We start from the raw sequence: 22,852 nt of genomic DNA, 5'->3' as shown, positions 1-22,852 counted from the left end.
GTCTCTCTGATATCCATAAAGATTAGTATTTGGGCATAAAACAAACATTTTCTCTCAGAAAAAGAACTGCAGTCATTTACTTCTTTTCCCCCCCGAGGATAAAATAATTATACCCAAATATGTTATAGGAAGATTACCCTAATATGGAGATTTAAATGTTATAAAGCTGGAGATTGCATTGCTACAGACATCAGAGGCGTTAATATTTAGGTGTCGTTTCGTTAGGCGTTCATAAATAGGCTTATCCAAAGTTTATGTAGGCTAATCTTTGCTCTCTCTCCCTCTCCTCTCTCTGATCGCGTCTCTCACTCTCTAAGAATAAGCCCAGGCTCCTCCTCTTTATGTTAATGTGACAGTAGCATCTCCAGCTCTGAGACAAGCCTCCGCTCATTCTGATTCAAGTATGTGATCTGTTTTTCCACACACGGACCCCGTCTACTCTTCTTTCATCCCCCTCTCTCCTCCTCGGCACGCTCCATGCGCAGTTCACACTCTCCAAAGTGTACGCGTGTGTTCGGCCAAGTTACTTTCTTAAATAGTTGACTTTGAAGTTTACTTATTCTCCAGTTCTTGGTCATGACCACTATGGCAACTCCTGCGCCTCCGGCTCTGCTGCCCGCAGCTCCACTCGGGCACCACCCGGCGCCAAGTTCCGTGTCTCCGGCCACAAACTCTCCGCCACCTGCGGCCACCTCCGCCGCTTCCTCCCCGGCTCCTCCGGTGGCTCACCCGGCGCTGCTTCACCAGTTCAGGGCGGACCTCTTACTGCCGAACGGGACCCCGTTAAAGAGCGGAGGAGCTCCGGTGTCCAGCAGCGCTAAGCCCGTGTACGCCACTGCGTCGCCCGTAGAGAGCACGCCGCAGAACAACGAGTGCAAACTGGTGGAGGTGAAAGGTGCCAAACTGGCCTCGTTCACGGTGAAAGACAAGGAGCTCATCTGTTTGCCTCAGGCTTTCGACGTGTTTCTCAAACACCTGGTCGGCGGGCTACACACCGTTTACACCAAGCTGAAACGGCTGGACATTACCCCGGTGGTGTGCAACGTGGAGCAGGTCCGGGTTCTTCGGGGGCTCGGGGCCATCCAGCCCGGGGTGAACCGGTGCAAACTTATCTCCAGGCAGGACTTTGAGACGCTCTACAACGACTGTACCAATGCAAGGTGAGTCGGGGGTCCGGGGAGAGGAGAGGGAAGGGAAGGTGGGGAGGGTGGCAGTGTGATGGAGGGTTACCCAGCTCATTATTGAGGGAGGGGGAGTGCAGCAGGTGGGGTTAGCAGATAGCTACAAATATATCAAATTTGGGGGATCAAACAGTCAGCAGGTCATGAAAAGGGTCACAAAAATCTACATAATAATATAAACTCCATTATTACTAATGACCTTGTGTTATTTTATATCTAATAGGGTATCTCTACAGAGTGTGTCTGTTATGTTTCAGAACTTGCCTACAAATGATTCCACTTATTTAAAAGCAAACTCAGTTTCCTTAAAGCTGCTGCATGAGGGAAAATACATTTTCCATATGTTTATTTATTTATTTTAGCTTTTATTGGAGTTAGTGTTTGATTTGATAATAACTGACTTGGGTCCAGTTAACCCCTTCTCATTTGCCACAGCACTGCTGCTGCTGGAGCTGTTACTAATTACCATTTTTATGGATGATAAACACTGTGATGGTGATTATGGTGTTGGCGATAATGAATTTTAGTAATCCTTATGAGAAAAACACTCTTAAAAGTTTCTCATGTTATCTGGGAGTCTGATCTGTCTCGCTGACATGCACGCACGCACTACTTCCCTTTCTCTCTGACACACTCACACTTGCACACATTGAATGTGACACTGTCATTCTGAGAAATTGATTCTTCACAGAAATTAATTAATTTTCATTTGGCCCCAAGCGGCAGCTTAAATCAGAACAAGCTCACTCACTCACTCACTGATCCCTTTACTCTCTCCCTCCTTCTCTTTGCCTCCCTCGCTCCATCCCTCTCTCGCTCTCTCCCTTCTTAATAACTTGCTGTCTTATCATATCAACACTCTTTAGCCCTGAGCATCAGAACAGAGGAGATGATTAAATGAATTCTCGGTATTTATGATGCGATTATGTAAATTAGCCTGTTTTGCAGAACTCTGATGGTGACCAACTACATGGGTCATCAATCCAGTGTGCAGCAGATATGTTTGGATAAAGGGGCTAAATTGGCTGGGATTTGTGGTTTCCTGGTGCCTCAGTCTGCTGTTGTGCAGACCACATGCTCATAACAGCATGAGTTTGAATCCAGAGCAGTGTGGATTAGTCTTAGTTTGGGGAATTTATATTGTTTGATGGTTAATCCTAGCTCCTTGGAGCATGAATGATCCAATTTACACCTGCCATTAAATGGAGATGGAGAATGCATCTAGATGTGCGCTGATAAATGCCAAAATACCGATTCTGCAATGTTTAAATTACTCCCCCCCCCCCCCCCCCCCCCAGTTCTTTATATTTACTGTTTGTAGGTAAGATCATTCCAGTGTTTTGATATGCCCTCATTTTATTTCATCTTTAAGCCGTTTTTGGTTTTTAATTCAAAGTGTGGGATTTAAGACAAGCTTTGACTTGTTGAGCAAGCCCAGAAAAAAACTCCAAAAAGAAACATACTATTGTGAGAATCAGCTTCCAGCTTTACATGCGTGGATTAACACCTGCGCTTAAGCATTTGCGGCCCTCCAACCAAGACAAAATCCAGATGCATCTTCTGGCTGCTTGGGGATTTCTTCTATGTCTGGTGTTAATGGGAACAATGTTATACAACCCCCGAAAAATACACATCCTCTGCCGTCTCTAATTATCCACACAACACTCAAACAGCCTTTACTTAATGAGATCTTAAAACATCACTCGTCTGAAATCTTCAAACGACTTCTGTGATTCTTTGTCTGAAGGCTTCAAGTGTGCTGCGGTAGCCATTAGTATCAGCTCCCCCTGCATTAGAAGTTTCTAAGTAATCCCCGGCGTGGACGGATCGACATACAATAGCAGGTAAAAAGTGAAACTCAAGATGGCTGTTGTTTAAAGATTTCTGACCAACGCGAAAAGTTTCAAGAACATCTCAGAGATTTTGATGATACAGCTTTCCGACCACGTCAAGGCTGACTGAGGTTCCTGTTACTGATTAAGACAGCCATCACTTATTATTTTCCAGTTCACTACAGTGAGACAGGCTTGAGGAAAAAAAGCAGCCTTGTCTGATAGTTTAACATGACTAACAGAATGCTTTACATGGCTTTCATCCTGCTAGTTATTCTTTGGGCTGTTTGTTTATTCATTGGTTCTTTTTTTAAGATTAAAATGAAGTGGTTTTTTTGAAGCAGTGTCCTCTGTTTACCGTTGTCTTTCCTTCTCCTCTTTGTCTCACTGTTAACTCCTGCTGTGCACTCACACACACACACACTGACCACTGACTCATCAAACCATGAAGAAGGGCCGACTTCACCCTCGCTCAAAGCCTAGTTATAATTCATGCATAGGTGACACACAAACACACTCTCTGTTAACACGCACACACAGAAACTCACATGGTCACGCCTGTGTGTTTGCTGGCTTTGCTGCTAAATGACATTAGTTCCACAGTGAGAACATGGCGTGTAGGAGGCAACCTGATCCTCCATCCTTTTCTTTCTCCCTGACAAAGGAACAGTTTCATTCTCTGTTAGTAACACACATCAAATAGCTCGCTCGGGTCAAAGTGTGTGTGTGCATATAGTTTACAGATGCCCTATAAGTATTCATTATGCAGTGTCCATAAATGCCTACCCTCCTGAATGTTACATAAAAGTAGTGTAACGTGCCAAACTGATTATGTTAATAACAACACACTTGAATAGTAACACAGGATATATATTTATAAGTAATGGTATTAAAGGTTTGCAGCTTATAGTGCATTTTTATATTATTTCTATATATGCATTTTTTTTTAACTTGGCACCTGATTTGGACCATGCAGATAGGTTTGTTTGCCCTCATATTTGCATTAAGATTCTTGCCTCCAACCCAGTAAAATGAGGTAAAAGTAATTGTGCAAAGCATTGAAAAATGTCATTTAAAAAAAAAAAAACTTAATGGCAATTTTTCCAGAAAAAAGTCCATGTTACAGATAACAACTGGACAGATAGCAGTTTTCAGAGGACCTAATTTCTTCCAAAGAAATAGTCCCTATTAAAACTGCTGATAGTGTGTTATTTTTTATGAACCACAGTACCAAGGTCACATTTTCTTGGGAGATACTGCTGAAAGAGGCCCCTTTTTTTTCTAATAGCGTGAGCAAAATTCCATTTACCACAAATATATTTGGGTGGAAACAGAAATCCTTTTTTTGGGTAATTTTCAGCTCGCATTCACGCGCTTTTCTTTGCAGCTCATGCAGCAGGGGCCGTCAACAAAAGCAGAGTCAAATATATGAAGCAGGTGTTAATGTTACTCGAACTTAAATCAAACGACGAATGATGAATGGGACACAGTGGTATGTAGAGTACAACAAAAGCACCCTCTTTGTGTTTCTCGACTTGGCAGTGTCGAGCCAGTGTTGTGTGTGTGTCTGTGTGCATGGGAAGGTGGACTTCTCAGAGCTGAGCCCCACTGCCATGCCATAACTCACTGTCAAAGTCAGCAGTGTTAGGATGAAGGGGAGGAGGGCTGTGTGTATGCTCATGTGTGTTCGAGTGTCTGTGTTAGGCTGGGGCGGTTAGCTCAACTTTAACCTCATCGCTCTTTTGATGTTTTATAGAGACGAGCACGATGAGATAGAGAGGGCCTCCATGTCTTCCACTGTGACAGGTTTTAATGGAGTACACATACTTTTCAAACGCACAGACACACTCAGTCTTGACACAGCTTTGACCCTGGAATGCGGGACAGGAATGTGAAGCGGTATCAGTTTAGGAGATCAGATTTTTTGCCATGATCAAACGTCCTCAAAGTCGAGCCCCACTGTGTGTGTGTGTTGTCCTGCCTGCTTCTTTCATGACATCATCACGCAGGCTTTCCTAATAACAATGGCGCAGAAAGCTTTTTCAGCCCTCGATTTGAGAGGAAGATCACAACATCAATCTTTCCCTGCCTTCTGTAACCACCAACATAAGTCTTCCTGCGTACAGCAGCGACATTATGATTTATCAAACCGGACCGTGACGGCGAATACAAACCCATGTGATAAACACAGATTGAAAGGATGGGAGCATGGGAGCTGTAAAGCGCCTCTAATATATTCAAAACAAAATCTTGTTTGAGCAAGTTCTCTTTTTTTTTTTTCCTCGCTCTCTCCCCACACATTCATATAAACACACACACACACACACACACACACACACACACACACACACACACACACACACACACAGCTGCTACCTATCACCACCTCAGTCCCTCCAAGCTAGTAGCTGTTCCACTGTTCCACTGTTTTGACTGTAACACTTCCTCTTCTTTCATTACTTTTCTCTTTCCCCTCTGTGAGTGTGTGTGTGGGTGTGTGTGTGTGTGTTAGCAAGGATAGAGATCTGTCATCTTTGTTGTGTTTTGTTTCTGTTCCACCTGCACTAAGCTCCAGCTGCCATGTTTGGCGTTTCATGTTTCAGGTAACACACACACACTAAGCTTGGAGGGCAGAACTCAATGTACAGAGTACCTTTATTTAAAAAAAACTGTGTGTGAGTGTGTGTGAGTGTGTGCGTGTGTGGCCAGAGCGTTGGCATGAGGGAGGACGTCTGGGTGAGATTTTAATTAAAGTTTGAGACAAAGAGGTCATAAGCCATACACCCCCTCCTCTGCACATACACACACTCACACACACCTTACACACACACACACACACACACACACACACACAATGAACTGTTTTCTCTCTCCCCCCTCCTCTCTCTCATTCCATCCCCTCAGCTTGATGACTTTTCCATGAAAGGCTTTTTCATTAATCCTACCTCAGGGAACCGGTGCTCTCCAACCACACACACAAACACACACACACACACACACACACACACACACACACACCATGTACACACAAAAAAACACACTTGCATGCACAACACACACATAGACCTCCCTCCATGGGTCACTTTGATGTATCAACGCACTTGCAGACTAAACACAAAATTAGGTTTGAGTTCTTTATGCCCCCTAAAATGCAACATATACAAAGGCACACACACACACACACACAGACGTACACACATACAAAACACACCCACCCATCAACGCAGACACGCAGAGGCCATTAATTAGTGTGTGCAAATAAACAGTAGTAAGGGAAAGGGAAGCGGCTGCAGTAAAAACCAACCACGGTCTTTTGGTCTCTGTGTATTTTATTTCCCCCCACTGATGTTCACTACTGCGTTTGTGTTTGTGTGTGTGTGCATGTGTGTCTGTGTGTGTGTATTCATTTAAGGTGTTTCAACATCAGTTGCGGTGGAACTGTTACTTTACCTTCAAACCTGAGACCTAAAAATACATTTCCTGCTTTTGTTAAGCCCAGTATGCTGCTCTATAAGGACTGCAAAAGAATATTGTTTGTAATTTGAATGCACCCCCCACCTTCACAAAAACTGCACATACTCCCACACAAACACACGTGCATGCGCACATGCGCACACACACACACACACAAAACACATATTTACAACTTTATCCCACTCACACATCCCTGCTGTATGTCTTTCATGTCGTGTGCGTGGGTATGTGAATCTACCTGAGTGTGTCTGCATGCCTGTGTGCGTCTCTCACTGTCTGCGTCCCACGTGTGTGTGTGTGTGTGTGTGTGATAGTGTGAGATATCTGATGTCAGCTGTCACATCCCAGTCGGTCTGGGCCCATAATAAGAGACAATAATAACAACTCATTAAAACCGAGGGCAGGAACTGTGGAGCTCATCGGCTCATCAAATTAACCTTTGAACACTTCATACACACACGCGCGCACTCACACAAACCCATACACGACCCCGCACATGCACACACTCACATTCCGATGTGCACGCACACGCACGCCCACACACACACACTCACAATCTACCTGTTTTTCTCCCACAGTTAGTGACTACACAATCTTTCTCTCTGTCTTTTTGTCTCTCTCCGTCTCCCCCCTTCTCAGCCAGTGGGTGTGTCAACAGGGGATTGGTCCTTTCTGCTGTGTAATTGATGAATTATATGCAATATGCAAATGAGGCGCCATTAATCTCCTGACTGACAGCTTCGTTTATGGGGCCTTAATGACGGCTGGATTAGATTCTAATTAAAATCTGCTCAAAGACACCCCACGCTAGGAAGCTGCTGCTGCTAGTCTATCTCTTCCCCCCCTTTTATTTATTTTTTTACTCTTTCCCACCTTTTCTTACAATTTCAAACTCTCCCTCTTATTCACCTTTTCCTCTCGCTTTACACTCCTTGTCTTGCATCAACTTTTCAACTGTTCTCTCTGTTTCTTCAGCTCTCGGTCACTCCGTCTTCATCTCCTCTTGTTTCCCTCGCTCTGTCTCGCACTTGCCCACAGACTCATGTTATGTCAGGTTGCTATGAAAGGAGATGAGGTACGCTGGTTGTCATTAAGCCTGATGTGGCCCGTGTCATTTCCCCTGTCAGGACATTCACACCGTTTAGTCAGAGCCAAAGTGATGCCTGACAGCTTTTCACATACTTCCTCTAAGATTGATTGAGCATGCCCGGCTCAATCAAACCGCACACCCGCGCACACAAGACAAGAATCCATGTGAATCTGCTTGTAGTCAGTGTTTATTGAGGAAAAATTGTGGCACGGCGGGGAAAGAGGACTGAATGAAGGAAGGATTGAAGGAAAGAGGAGGCGAGCAAACACATTTAATAAGCAAACAAATGAATGAGTAAGCTGAACAGTAATGAGGTGCTTTATTGATGCCATAGGGAAACTCGTTTTTTGCTTGCTCGTATCCACAGGGAGGTCAGATTTGCTGTACAGCAGCCTTCCTGGAACCGGTCGGGTTTCAGTGTTTTGCTTGTTGACACTTCAGCAGGATCAGAGGTTTACAGGCTGAAGGACACTTTCTTTAACCGGGCCACCCATCTCAGTCTCGGCATGAAAAAGTGACTAAGTGGGTAAAGTATTAAACTGCCTAATTATTAATGCGTGCTTGTGTTTTCCGCCTGCAGTTCAAGGCCTGGACGACCGCCCAAGAGGCTGCAGAGTGCGACAGAGGGCGGGACTCACCACATGCTGTCTCACAGTGGTCTGATGCATGCTGGGATTATACCTCCTGCAGGTGACCACCCAGACCTACACACACACACACACACACACACACACACACACACACACACACACACACATCAAGAGCATGTTTTCTTAAGAAACAATATCACAAAAGTGCATGAACACAGTAAACTATTATGACAGTGTGTGTCTTAAATTACCAGTCTGGCATCATGTGCAGTGCAGGGCATGTTCTTAAAAGAGTGTAGGAAAGAAGCAAGTTACACAAATCCTTGACTTTGTTTGAGTTTTTACACATATCACAACAGATTTTTATTAAATTTTTACTTTCATAATGTTTAACTGGCTGTGATAGTTTAATAATCAATATTTTCAGATTCTGGTATTTTGTATTTTCTCAATACTTTTTGTCTACAGTAAGCGACTCACAAACAATCCTGATGTGTGCCCTTAGTCGGCATATTGATATAAAAAAGCTGCTGCACGTAGAAAAAAGATGATTTGTTTAAGCAGGACAATCAGAGGAGGAGTACATATGTAGTGCAGTCAAATAATCGTCAGTGAAGACGAATGAACATTTGGTCCAACCACCTGGTCTTTCAGGAACAGAAATAGAACAGAAATAGAAAGGAATGCACATTTATTAATTAAAAAAAAAGTGAAAAAAATGTAATTACTGACACTTATGAAGTTGCAGTGCAATGTTTAAATGTGGAAAAAAAATTTGAATAAATGAAAATGCACTAATCAAAATAATATTTTATTGCTTTAATGTATATATATTAATTTGATTTTAATGTAAATAATATCTATAATCAGCTTTTTTTTTAAGGTTTGTTCACTTAGTTTCATGTATTTTTAACCACAAGATTAACTATTTAATATGGTGAGAAAATTACTTTAGTATAGCTGTTACTGTTAAAGACATTAATATTTAAGTAAACAAAACTAATATTAAAGTTTAATAATGGAAACATCTGTGATTGTATTCCATATTCAAGAAGAAAGCCTGTGTAATCACCCCTTTACACAATTTTTTCTGATGTCAGGGTTCACCATACAAATCCCTCCTAGTGACACGTTGTTGCTTCAGACAAGAGTAGCGGTCAGCAAAGTTCAAAAACTGTTCTTGCTTCAGCTTTCAGAGAGTGAAAGCAGTGATCTGGCAGCCAGCTGAGTTACCCCATCAGTTTTGAAAAAAAAGAACAGGTTGCTTATGCAGAATGGGGCGGGTTTCACCGCTTTTCCAAGCAGACCCCCGTGATGGCACATTTTACCCCTCATCAATAGTATGAGGAGGTGGGGTTCGGGGAGGTGACCGCTGTGTTGATTAATAAAATTAGCATACACACTGCTGACACATGAGAAACAACTCATAACTTGCAAGCTTGGTCTTTTTTTCTTGAATTATAAGTACAGCGTTCCCTGTTAAGCCCTCTGTTGAACTGGGTTAGAATCATAATCTCTAAAAGCTCTGAAACCTCTTTGAAATTCATTTTATAATTGAAGTGAGGATGTGTTTAGCTTGGTACTGTAAACCTTTAAGTTCTTATTGTGTAAAGGAGACTTTAAATCGTTATTTGCGCTTTTCAGTATGAGTTAGAATTTATGATCATTTTGAAGTGTTTGCACATCTGGCACTTAAAATTTTACAATCTGAAGCTGCATGTTACATTTATATTCTGACTTTCTACGAACAGTCTGCTAAAGGCCATAGCGCTGCTTGTTTTAGTCACAGTTTTGTGTTTGAGTCCCTTTTGTAGTCTGAGTGTGTGTTTGTGTGTGTGTGTATGTGTTGCAAAGAGAAAGGGAGAAAAGTAATTGTTGGCACCTCACCGCTCTCAAAGTTGCCCTTGGCTTTGTGCTCTTCAGTGCAACCTGATCTTTTCATTCCCCGCCTCAAAAGAAGCCATTTTCTATTAGCCTCCGCTTCCTCTCACTGTTCAAAGGTGCTTGAGTGTGTATGTGTATTTGCGCGTGTGTGTGTGCGTTGTGTCTGCGCGAGCGTTCAAGAGCATCTTTCTCAGTGGGAAAAAAGAGTCTTTTTCCACCAAAGGAGAGGGCACGGCGGCAATGTCAGTGCTACTGATTAGAACTGGCCACATGAGAGGGGAGAAGGAGACAGAGAGAGGGAGGACATTTGAGCGTAAAAGGCAGGGGAAAATCTTTGATGTGATCCTCCTTAGTCTCTTTTTCTCGCCCTCGTGTACTCGCGCACACACACATGCAGCACAGTGGCTTATGTCCCGCTGTGATGCTGACATTTGAAAAGGTAACGTAAGGAGAGGGGATGGGAGGAGAGAAGGGGAGAGGGCAGGAGAGAGAAGGAGAGGAGATGAGAAGAAAAAGGAACAATTTTGTTGTGGCTGTCGACGTCTTCAGCTGTTCACCTCAGACACCCGCCGTCTGATGGCAGCGTAGAAAACCACTCAGCAGTTCAGTTTGTTGCAAATGTTTAGACGTATTGAAGACCAGGAAATTAAGACTTATGGTCTGTTTGTGTTTCCTCTGCCGTGTTTGCACAGTTGTGTGGTTTGTCTGAACTTTAATAATTCAACGTGTTTGACTGTATTACTACAAGACACATTTAATTTTCTATTTTACAGGGTGATCTGAGGGTCAAACTACCTTCTGGGGTTCAACACACAAATTAAAACGTGGCTCGCATTTTCTCACTCTCTATTACACATTATCCAAAAGTGCACAACCCCCATTAGAAAGTATCTTCACTTTTTGCCTTGTGCGTCTAATTCGTACCGATAAAGAAGTTCTTTCTGGATGAAAGGTGGAGCTGCTGCTGCCGCCGCTGAGTGTTATCCTGTGCTCTGTGCTGTGGGATGTGATATCCCTGTGTGGGAGAGATGAATGTCTTGGCTTGTTCCTATCACTGCTGATTCCCTGGCAGACTAAATGGCCAGTGCAGCGGTGCAGTCAGAATGAATGGCTGGCCCCTGTCCTCCTATGACAACCTCCTGCCTACCTACTGCTCTAATCCTCCACCGGGGGCCATTGATCTGGCTCTTATTGATTCTTTTTCTTTCTTTCTTTCCCTCTTTTTCTTCATCTCTGTATCTGTCTCTCTCTCTCTCTCTCTCTCTCTCTCTCTCTTAGATCTCTCTGCCCTGGCCAAAAAGATCAAACTGGAGGCCATGGCCGGTTACCACAGCAACCAACAACATGGCGGGCGAAACGGAGAAAACGGCGACCACAACCCCGGACTGGGTGAGTCTCATCCTTTTTTTTGTACGTGCATATGTGAGCGTGTGAGTGTTATGTTAATTACGACCCGCATAACACATTGCACTGTTGAACACATCTGTGATGCCAAGTCAATACAACTTGAGCAGCTGTGTTTATGAACCAGGCTGATTAAAACCAGGATGTGACATCACCTCTGCAGCCTGTATGTTTCCTTTGAGAGACAGTTAGTAGAAAAACAAACAACAGCAGCAAGATCTTGAGATGAAATTCAAAAAAGGATATCTGGGTGAGGTAATCCAAACAAATATATAAACACACACATACACATCTATATAAATCACTGCTTCTGTGGTGTTTTTTTCCCCAACTTGTAATAAATGACTATAAGGCTGAATATTTTCTCCAGCTTGGATTAGTTTGCATATTTGTGGTACTCAATAAGATTCAGGAATCATTTCCTGAAAAACGCAGTTGGTCATCTGCTCTGTGGCCTCAAAACATTGCCGGCAAGTCATTAGTACTTATTAGTCATCCCAACGAGAGAGTGTCGACTCAGACCAGCTTTGTTAGTCACACTTGTTTGCCATAAGGAGAGAAATTAAATCAGGATTTTTCTGGAAAAAGTCTTGCCTTTGAGAGTTGACAAAGGAGTGTGCTCTCATTTACAGTTTGCCCCTGGAAAGCAAAGAATCACCTTCTCATTTTTTTTGATCAAATCCCTGTTGGCTGCTCATTACATGTTCAGATATTCTCCTATTTTAGTCATATGTTAGAAAAACCCGCTCTCTTCACAGTGCCCGTCCCTGGCTTTGCAGCGAGGGAGAGCAGCCAGCAGATCTGGAGCATCGGTGCACGGTAGTAAGCACACGGGGATGATAGAGAGATGAATAAGATGAGAGGCTGAAGCCAAATCAATAGTCTTCTCTCTAATTCACTATCCTGAATGCAAACGACAAACGCTGGACAATCGATGGCGGGACGGGCACAAGCACGCGCGTGTGCGCACACACACAAACCCCCCCACCACACACACACACACTCACACACTGTTATCGACAGGTTAAAGCGACATCAGTGTGTTTAGACAGATGACTGGGCTTATGGAGGTCTGTGTGGAATATGCTATCAGCCAGACACACAAACACACACACACTTAACATGTGGAGCACAGCACAAGGCTTTAGGACAGAAATGTCCTAAAAAATGTCCTTACAGTTAAATCACTGTATGTTTAAACCCATTATTACCTTTTTTTTGCTTTGTGTGTATGGTGCTTGTGTCTGTAAACAATCCCAACATTAAGCATTGTTTACCATTGTATACACTCACTTACAACTGCCAGCATCTGTGCACAGTTAGATGGCATGGTTACCACCAGCCATTATAAACCTGTAAAGCTTAATCACTGTTAATGATAGAGTCAAGTGGAAACACACACTCTCTCTCTCTCTCACACACACACACACAAACAGCACAGGCATACATACACACATAAGCACAATGTGTTTTTTCCATACCGCCACCCACTGCCTTATGGGAAGGATAGGCCCCTACCAGAGCTTTAACCACTACAAAGGCAATCTCAGATTACACACACGCACACACTCACAAATGCTGAGTGTGACACCTTATGGGCTGGGGAAGAGCAGGGAGCAGCCATTTCTGCATTTAACAAGATCTTCTGGGAAATTTACAGTAACTGTGTGTTTACAGTAATGGTTTGTTTGGATAAACATAAGAGAGGCACTTTGACTTTTGATGTTTTTTAATGAAACATAAGAGAAAGTGATGGGAGGGCAGAGAGAGTGGAGAGGGGGGGATAAAACAGAGTTAGGATGAGGGATAGAATGAGAGCGAAAATGAAATTTATGGAGGCAGGTGGGATTGGAGTTGGGGTTGAGGGGGGTGACAAAAGTGGAGCGCTGGTTTCAAACCAAGGCTTAATATTTAGAGTTGGCTCATAGTTGATTGTTGGAGCATCTGGTTATTCAGCTCCATTCAGACAGATCTTTTGTTTGGATTGGTTTCTGCTTTGGGCAAGTGAGAGACTAATCTGCCAAATGCACAAAGCACTGCACATATGTCCAGCGAGCCCAACTCATAAAGTCAACGCCTCGCCCTTTATTTCTTAGTTTGCCTTTTCCCCTTCTTTCATTCTCTCCCTTTTTCTTTCTTCCCTTTTCTCTCTTTATTTGTTCCATTTCATCTCTCTTCTTTGGATAGCCTTTTTTTGTTTCCATGCACTCGTTCTATTATTTGTGACAATTGTGCGGAATAGAGTCCAAGATTTTTTCCTTTGTGTTTATAATTACCCAGCGTGCATTGCTGGCCCAGCACCAGGACTGCCATCAGCTTCTTTTGTTCCACTTCCTCCCTGTGTTTCTTTTGTTTTTGTTTTTCCTTTTATTAAATGATAAATATTTATGTCATTTTCTGCCCCTCCCCCCCTACAGGATTGTTTGCTTCATGAATAGAAGGACTGCAACAACCCACTAGGGTGCTTTGGAGAGGAAGGATTTTCTTTAAAGATAGTGGATGCTTGTCTTAAAGAGAAGAGCGCGAACGACAGATTGGCCGAGATAATAGGAGTTTACTTTCAACTGCTGAAAACGTGTTAATTTATGGTAAAGAACACCGGGGTGCTAACAGAAAAGTTATGTGTTTTTCCCTTGACTCCAGCAGGGCTGAATTTGTAGGTTTCTTAGCGCTCACAAAACATCTTGAGGCCATCAAAGCCTTTGAGAAACAGCCGTGTCTTCCTCTACTCTGTTGCCTTTTCTTCCTTTCGATATTTTTTTCACGCACATTTTCAAATTGTGATTTAGAAGCAGAGCAGTCATCCAGGTAATACAACAAAGAGGAATGACACTGGTTTTCAGATTTATTTCTTGTCATGAGAGATGCTGTGCATTTTCAGTTCAGTAAACGACATTGGGCCGAACAGAGGAAAGCCTTTTAAGATGTGATGGGTAAAAAAATAAAACAAACACAGCTGAAGGTAAAACGAAAGAAGCCCCACATTTATGACGAGCCAGCCTGGTCTGACTTATGAAAACCAACTGACTGACTTACTCCATCTTGTTCTCCTTCTTTTTTTATTCTTTTCTACTCCAGTTCTTGAGCAGTTGCCCTTCATGATGATGTCACATCCTCTGATCCCTGCCAGCCTGGCGCCAGCCTCCGTTTCCATGGCGATGGGCCAGATGAACCGACAGAGCATGCTGGCCAGCATGGCCAACGTGGCGCATCTCCACGCCAACCCCCCTGCCAGGGCTCCCACCTCCGTCATTAAGGTGAACTCAGAGGCCCATCAGCCCGGTGGATCTGACCATGAGCCAGTAATCGCCTGAGTCCGCGTGTTGCTCAGGGAAGAAATCAGAGTTTAAGATTTACATCGAAATGTTGTTTCAAAACAAAACATTTGCTAAAACAAATTTCTCCCAACGTTTAACATCCAAAGAAATAGTTCTTATCTCTCTATCCTTTACGTGCAAAATTAGGAATCAAGTTATGGATCGCTACCAGAATATAATTAGTTGTTTCTTGGCTTCAGGTCAATCCAATATCTATTTATGCATTTTTCAGATGTGCTGCATACCAACAGAAAATGCAATCCTCTTCGCCAAGTTGATGACTTTGCTTAAAAATAAACCGCTGTGTGTAATTAAAGAAATGGAATCTGTTAAAATAAATTAGTTTGAAGAGACACATAAAACACATCAAATTAACAAATCACTCAACACAGTTTTCCCAGTGTCTCATCTCATAATGTTATTAAGTATGGTTTTGATGATTGGTTAGGATGGCTTAAAAGACCTGAAAGTAGATTTCTAGATTCTCGTTTTTGTAAAGTTTGATTTTTGTGAGCTTTGTGTGTCTTTTTATTAGCCATAATTTCACTTGAATTGAGTTGAGTTGTGACCGTGTGCCACTTTGGTGCTTCTTAGGAGCGAATGCATGACAGCCCCTCCCCGTCTCCCTCACTGGAGGAAGCTCAGCTGTCGTCCAATCACAGCAGCAGTGTGTCAAGTTCACCATCTCACACAGAACGTACTGCAGAAACTACACGTATGTACTCACTTGTGTACGCACAGTAGGTGCAGGTTCAATCTGTTCAAAAATACATACATATATATATTATTTATATTTTATTCTCTTAGCTATAACAGGAGCTGTAAGTCCGTTAATAACCTTTTTGCGTTGTATGTTTTCTCTCCAGATCCGCTCCATGACGGCCTGTCGTCAAGTCACAGTGTGTTGGGTCATTCTCCTGGTTTGGTGCAGGGGGGCAGAGATACAGATGTGACTTCAGTGGAATACAACAAGGAGAACAAGAGGAGCCACTCTGACAGAGGTAAGACAGTCAGCGCTTGAAGTTCCAAAATCTTAAAGAGGTGTGTGTGTGTGTTGACCTCACTGCAAAGGTCAATTTATAACTGCTTTCTGAGAATATATTGTATAGTTAGTCATTAATCATTTAATAATGATTACTGATTATTTCTCAGACAGATGAATTGCCTTTGAAACAGGTCTGTCAATGCAGAACAGCAAGCATTCAGTTTCCTTGCAGTTCACCTTCATCCACAGCACATTGTTATTTAAAGGCGATTTAAACACCTCCGTCACCTATCTGAGAGTTTCTCATTAATTATTTATTTTTAAAGAAAGAGGGTTCAACAAGAAAGAAATCAGTATATCAGTAACAGGTCAATGAGCATTCACCGTCTTACCCTTTCTCTCCACTTTCTCTCCTTCTTGCTGTCAGTGGCCCCCAGGCTCCCTGCGGGGAGCAAAGACAAATAATTCTGCAAAACAGGACTCCATTAGACCAGGAAGCGGTGTTACATTAGCGAGCCATTTGCTGGGCCGCGGTCTAACGAGCCAGGCGGCCTCCCGCGCTCTCAGCTGGACCTCATCTGCATAACGACTGCCTCCCTGTCGTTAGGGCCTGCGTTGCCACGGCGCTGCAACGTCAGTTGTTTGGTTCTCTCTGTCAGGGAGGTTTGCATTAGCTTAATGAGGACTGCTCAAGGACAAACAGTCAGCAGAAATCTACTGCGAGAGAAAAAGAGAGAGAGACTGTTTGTATGTGAGTTTGTACTTGTGTGCGTGCATGTAAATGTATTCTAATACGGAATCGCATTATTCAGTAATTGAATCTAAAAATCACAAAGGCCTCCCAGGTATGGTTTCTGATGCTGTCAGGTGTCTGACAGTATTGACAAAGCAGCGAGGGCACCAACAACGTGAACGCCATGCATCACACGTTGCATTTATGTGATTGATTTTCAATTGATTTTCCTGCATGCAAATGAAACCCATGTGCATTTACTGGATTGCAAACTTTTGTGCTTGACCTAGAACATCACAGGATAGGCTTTATCGTGGATTGAGCAGAGTTTCAAAGAGCACTTCAGCGCTGTCATTCTGTCAATCCATTGTATGATAATCTGCGAGTGTGTGTATGCGAGTCCGTTTTTGGCTGTGTGTGCTGTTTTACTGGTCTTTGAACAACGTATCCATGCAGCAAAGATCAGAGGCCATCCCTGACACCTCACTCCCATTAACCAAACATCAGCAAAATTTTATTCTTTCACTGTCTCTCTCTTTCGCTCCCCCCACTCCCCCTTTTTTCCCTCTTCCGCTGACTGGCAGTCTTCACGTGGTGAAGTTCATTAGCCCTGGGGACGGGTGGGAGAAGAGTAAGAGAGACGGGGTGGGGGGGGGATGAAGTTGGGAGAAAAGAGAAAAACAGACAGTGACCTTGGTTAGAGAGATGGGTAAATGATCAAACAAGCTGGCAGCTGTGTCTGTGTGTGTATGTGTATGCCAGACCTGTGTGCGAGTGTGAGGTAAAGTAGGCGTAAAACTGTAACTCAATAAAGGATCAGTCACATCCAAGGAGCCTGGGGAGCCCACGCTGCTGACTGCGCACTTCAGCGGCTTCGAATATGTGTGTGTGTGTGTCTGTATGAGAGCCACAGGAGTGTAGTTGGATGCCCTCCGCTGAGCTCGCCAGCACCTGCTAATTACCTTTCTCTACAGAGCAATGCTTTTAGCAAGAAAGAGGGAGAAAGGGGAGGGGGGGGGGTATTGCTTCTCATCTGTGAAACACCTTGAATGTGACAGTTGCCAAGACGTGAGGCCGAGGCAGAGTGGGGAAGGTGGGTGGATTTGGAGCAGAAGATGCTGTGGTCAGCTAAGTGGAGAAAACACTGTCATTTGTCACAGACAGAGAAAACTGCCAGATATCACATCGCACGTTCACACTCGTCTCTGCTCCAATAACTGCCGAACTCCCAGGACGTCTTCGTCCTCGGCGGCTCTGAAGACAGTAGACGCATAAACTGAGCAACTGCCTGATGCAAGGGGAAAAAAAACATGCAGGAAATGGCTAATCTTCATCTCCCTCTCTGTCACGAATAGGGTACACGCAGTTCTCAGGTTTACAAACAGATGGTCATCCATAATGCAGGTTCTTAGCTGGTTTTATGGGAGATGTCAAGCTGTGGTGCATTATCAATAGGCAGACTGCCATCTAATAAAGGGTAACCACATTTTTAAAACCCCAAACCAGGACGTTTGTGCATGTGTGCACGAACTTGCACGCAGTAATTAGTGTAAACACCTATTTGCTGTTGGGCTTGATGTGTTTACAAGAAATTAAGTAAATTTATTAGTAAGCTAGAAATTTGCACTGTGCTTTGATTACATATTGTCGCAAGAATTAAGATCTTTTTTGCTGATTTTAAACAAACATTAACCAATATATACTATACTAATAGAATCGAAGCATACACTTGTTAAAAGAGATAGTTGTCAGACAAATTACTAACACAGTAAGTATTGTCAAATATGCATACCACTTTTCAAAGGTTTGCTCTTTTGGAAGTAGAATACATGTTAAAAAAACAAAACAAAACAGTGCATAGACCACAAAATACATTTGGAAGTTCAAGAAAATCAAATCGATTTTTATACGTGTACATTGTTTAAATCACTCCTTCTTTGCAGGAGGCTTTCAGCTGAAGTGTTTTGCTTTTATAATCTATATGAAATACGCTTTGTCAACTTGTATTTAAAATTATCAACTATCAAGATCCACTTTCTAGCTTTTTCCAGAGCTCTCTATTGTCTCTTAGTGGATGAAGAATATATTAGAGTAAATGATGTACCAGTTATCATGATAAATATAAATGTGTAAATTGAAAGCCTCATACACTTATTGCCTTATCTTTGTTTTCTCAAAGTGGTATTTACCACGGTCAGTAATTTACTTTTCTTGCTCTAATAATTTTGTTATTGATCCTTACTTCACATAATGAAGTGATGGCACCCCTGTGTGTGATTTCTTAAGAGTCTGTGTGAGGGTGAAAGCCATGGGCTCACTGTGGTAAACTGATTCAGTCAGATGTGCATCAGCCTTACAGACTAGACATCAAACTGTCTCTCTTGCCTCCAGATAACACCTCCTTGGCCGCTCAGACAACCAGGGAGAGCTGTGATAGACAAGTCTACCAGAAACCCCCATCAAGCAGAGAGGGCTGTGAGAGGGTTTCTTACCCGGCAGGACAGAAGCTCCCAGCAGGTCTTCACCACACTCCCTTCATCTTCCCGGAAGGCTTGTCCTCCATAGAGACGCTGCTCACGAACATCCAGGTGAGGCTCTGCCGGGGTTTTATTGTTATTATTATACCCCAAGATGAATAGGAAGAGAGATGAGCCACTCTTTGGGATTTCCTGAAATGGTAAATAGTAGACATTTAGGATATGCAGTAATTCAGATGGGCGTGTGCTGACCTGCTTCTCAGATTTTACATCTTTGTTATAGTATAGTCACAATGAAAGCCCTCTCTGGTTGGGTTTTCACAGGGAGAAAATAAATAACCGATCTGACCCTGAAGTGATGGCAGTTAAAAGACCAGCATTTTTTCCCACTCGGTAATCCTAACCAAATGTTATGACAGAGAAAAATTTGCCCCTAAAAAAGATTAATTGTGATTGTTTTACTTTTAAAATTAGGAGAGTTTTTATGTTAACATTAAATGTTCAGAAACACTGTCTTTTTCAATTTGTATTAGAACAGTTCAGCTGGTAAAGGGTTTACTTTTTTAATGTTGGTGTAACCTGTTGCTGTGTGTCTGTGTGTCTCCAAGCAGGGTCTACTGAGGGTTGCCATAGAGAATGCCAGGGCGCAGGAGAAGCAGGACCAGCTGGAGAGGACAGAGTTGAAGATGGAGCTGGTCCGAGAGCGGGAGCTCAGAGAGACCTTGGAGAGGCAGCTTAGCATGGAACAGAAAAACAGAGGTAGTCTGCTCCACATACAGATGAGTTAGAAACAAATGTCAGTGCTAACTCGAGATTTTGTCTCTGGAAATTATTCTAGTTGGCAAGTGTTGATTGGAGTGTTACATTTCGCCCTCGTGAATTTATTAACTCTGGCACGGTGTGGATTTTACCGTCGAAACACTGACAAAATCGGCCGTGCAGCTAAACAAGAGTGGTCTAATCCACTTGTAAAGCTGACAGGACGTCCATTATCGGGAAAATCAGATAAGGAAGTGAGGACACCTACTGTATATTACCCCTCAAGGCATCTGCAGAGGTGAATTAGACTAAAGTTGGCAGTCTGCTACAAACTAAATCAAGTTTGGCAAGTTTACAAAAGCTGTCGTATACGGCACGGTCAGAGAAAATTCCAATCAAGGACAGTTTGGTTGATGATGACACACCAGGTGGGGAAGCGTGCAACTTGTGGTGGAAAATGACCACAAAACACAAAAACTAAAACAGCCGCGTGATGTTGCTTACCTGTTGCAGGGGTTTTTGAGCAAATGCAGAGTTTGCTATACTTTAATAGCATGTTGACCTCACTTACTAAGGTCAAAGTGCCATCAGGGCTTTTGTTGCAAATATCCACCAAGGTCAGAAAGCATCCAACATGGCATGCAAGTCAAGCATTAAAAAAAAGCACCTAAATATTTTGATTGCAAAGTTTGAACTTTTCTGACATCCTTTCACACTCTTGGCCATCTGCTTGTTCCTTTCTTCCTCTTCTTTTTTAAGTTCTTATCCAGAAGCGCCTGAAGAAGGAAAAGAGGAGTAAAAGGAGACTACAGGAGGCCCTGGAGGAGGAGGTGAAACTCCGTGATCAGGCAGAGCACAGTCTCCTGCACACTGCCAACACACACACAGGTACAGAAACGGTTTTGACTCAGAATTTATCTTCAAGTGACTAAATCCTTCGTAATTCTTCTTTTCATATCTAATATTGCCCAAGCCTTCACTACAGTGTAGCCTTGACTGTTCATTAGCATCTAATTAAGTGTCTTTATTAATTAATGGCCAAGCTACAGGCCATCAATCATCAGCAGCACCTCCCCACACAGAGCCTGTGACCCAGGACTCGGATGGGAACAACCACGATGACAGCAGGGTGGACACTAAGGCAACAGTACAAGGTACAAGTGTCCAGATAACGAAGGCAGCTTTCTCAGTATGTAGAGGTGAAAACAGGCGTCACATTGTGATTAAAAAAACTGTGGTAAAATGCTGCACAAAAGCTGTCACTGCTTTAATGTTCTGCCACCAAAAGACAACTTAAATGTGATTAATACAGGAAATGCAAACAGTCTCTTTTGGTAGAAACGCATTAAACTTAAACGTTTAAACAAGCGGGGACTAATTGATTTAATATTAATGGCTAAAAACTGACGTAATGTTCCCAAAAAATACATATACGTAGTGGCAGGAATTTATTTATCAGCTATCGACCAAGCTGGGGAAGGAGATTTCTTTATTTCACCTACTTACTGCTTTTGATGCTTAACTGACCGGTCTACTGGAAGAGTTTTCAAAGATTTCACAGGGAGACCACTCCTGAGAAATTGAACAAAATGAAATGAAGCATGAGACAGTTTTCTGAGGTTGCCGGTTTAATGGAGACAGGCATTTAATATATTTATTTTGCCACCTTTATTGTCTTCATAGGGATAGATTAATGAGAAAATCCCACATGTAACATCTTAAACAGACAGAAAAAGAAATGGCCATGATCTCTAGCTCGGCCTCATCAAAAGAGTGCATGGTTTCAGCCCACCTCTGCTCCGCGCTGTGCTAAGACCGCCATACCAAACAGCGTGCTTGTTCAAAAGCAATTTTTAATTGAATGTCAGTGAAGCAAGAAGAGAACTGGCCACTAATTAATGGCTGTCTTAATTGTCCTCATGACGAGTTTGTTTGGACATCATTTGCATAATTAACACCCAGTAATAAATCATTTAAAGGGGAATTGTCTGTCAGACAGCAGGGCAGGATGTGCTTCCTTTGTGCCAGGAAGTTTTATCGCCAAAAATGGAGATCAGCGGCAGAAAAACACTTTCAACTGAGCCTTAATAATGTTCTTTTGTTAATGATCTTTGCTCATGGCTCTATAGGACCTTCTCGATATTGAAATGAGTGAATGAATTGGATCCAGCACCGTGCCTTTTACTGTTAGAATAATGCTTGTCTCCCCTGAAATTGACGAATGTTATTGTGCGGAAATTTTATTCATTATCGTTTTTATTGTTTCAGAGGGGAGAGTGTTTCTGCAAACCACTGGGATGTACTGAAGAGGATGGATGGATGGATGGATGGATGGATGGATGGATGGATGGATGGATGGACAGAGTAATGAAATTTCTTCATTCATGAGAAATACAATCGACAGGCATGCTCAGTCGCGCAGTGGCATCTCCACATCCCCAAGAGGACCCCTCCCTACATTTTCAAGAGTGACATTTGAACTTTCCCATTGTTCTCTTGTTTAATTTATTGCATTTATCACCAAATTCTAGTGGGAAAAGTACTGATGTTGTGTTTGACTGTGTTTCTTTCAATCAAGGTTTTTAGATCCTAGATGAAAATGACCATAGTTGTTTTTTTGTCAGTGCTGTTTATCTCGACACAAGTGATGATATAACTTGTAACAGAGTTGTGTACATATATATAGTCATCATTTTTGTTATCGCTATCAGGAAGAGAAAAAAAAACTCATAATGGCATGTTGTACAGTCAGGAAATGACTTGTATTGTGTATGTTATGCAGTAGTGCAGTTTGACAATACAAACAATACAAATCCTTTTTATTAAATTGTGTCACTGTTTCTTTCTTTATTTTACTAGTGTAGTCTCTGACGACATTTTTCATTTTGTTTGTCTTGATTTCTAACATATGGATTTATATTAAACTTTTTATGATAGTAAAATATGTAAAAAGTTGTCTGAGTGGAGGAAGAGATGGTCCATGTGTATTATGCATTGTGAGGGTATGGAGAGGGACGTGGCATTGATTCTTGCTCCATCCTTAAAACCTTCCACGCAAGTATTGATGGCAAAGAGCAGGGTCATAAGTGAGCTGCTGATTAATGACACATGTTGAAAAGACACAAT

The 22,852-nt window shown here is 42.6% G+C and overlaps 1 protein-coding gene across 3 annotated transcripts; it reads left to right on the top strand.

Annotated features, from left to right (window-relative positions):
• Positions 1-419: 419 nt before the first annotated feature.
• Positions 420-22,490, top strand: dachc (dachshund c). Of its 3 annotated transcripts, none has more exons than XM_063491538.1 (11): positions 420-1,160; positions 8,158-8,267; positions 11,330-11,440; positions 14,534-14,712; positions 15,367-15,487; positions 15,639-15,773; positions 18,882-19,078; positions 19,579-19,726; positions 20,486-20,614; positions 20,770-20,880; positions 21,995-22,490. In XM_063491538.1, the coding sequence occupies exons 1-11, from the start codon at positions 577-579 to the stop codon at positions 22,030-22,032; spliced, it is 1,863 nt and encodes a 620-aa protein (XP_063347608.1). In that variant the 5' UTR covers positions 420-576; the 3' UTR covers positions 22,033-22,490. The 3 variants fall into 3 exon arrangements, with proteins under 3 accessions (XP_063347608.1, XP_063347609.1, XP_063347607.1); XM_063491539.1 differs by having other exon boundaries at positions 19,576-19,726; positions 20,809-20,880; XM_063491537.1 differs by having other exon boundaries at positions 19,576-19,726.
• Positions 22,491-22,852: the final 362 nt, after the last annotated feature.

The sequence above is a fragment of the Pelmatolapia mariae genome, linkage group LG13 (genome assembly GCF_036321145.2).
Source record: "Pelmatolapia mariae isolate MD_Pm_ZW linkage group LG13, Pm_UMD_F_2, whole genome shotgun sequence".
Lineage (NCBI taxonomy): Eukaryota > Metazoa > Chordata > Actinopteri > Cichliformes > Cichlidae > Pelmatolapia > Pelmatolapia mariae.
This window is presented reverse-complemented; position numbering and strand designations above follow the sequence as displayed.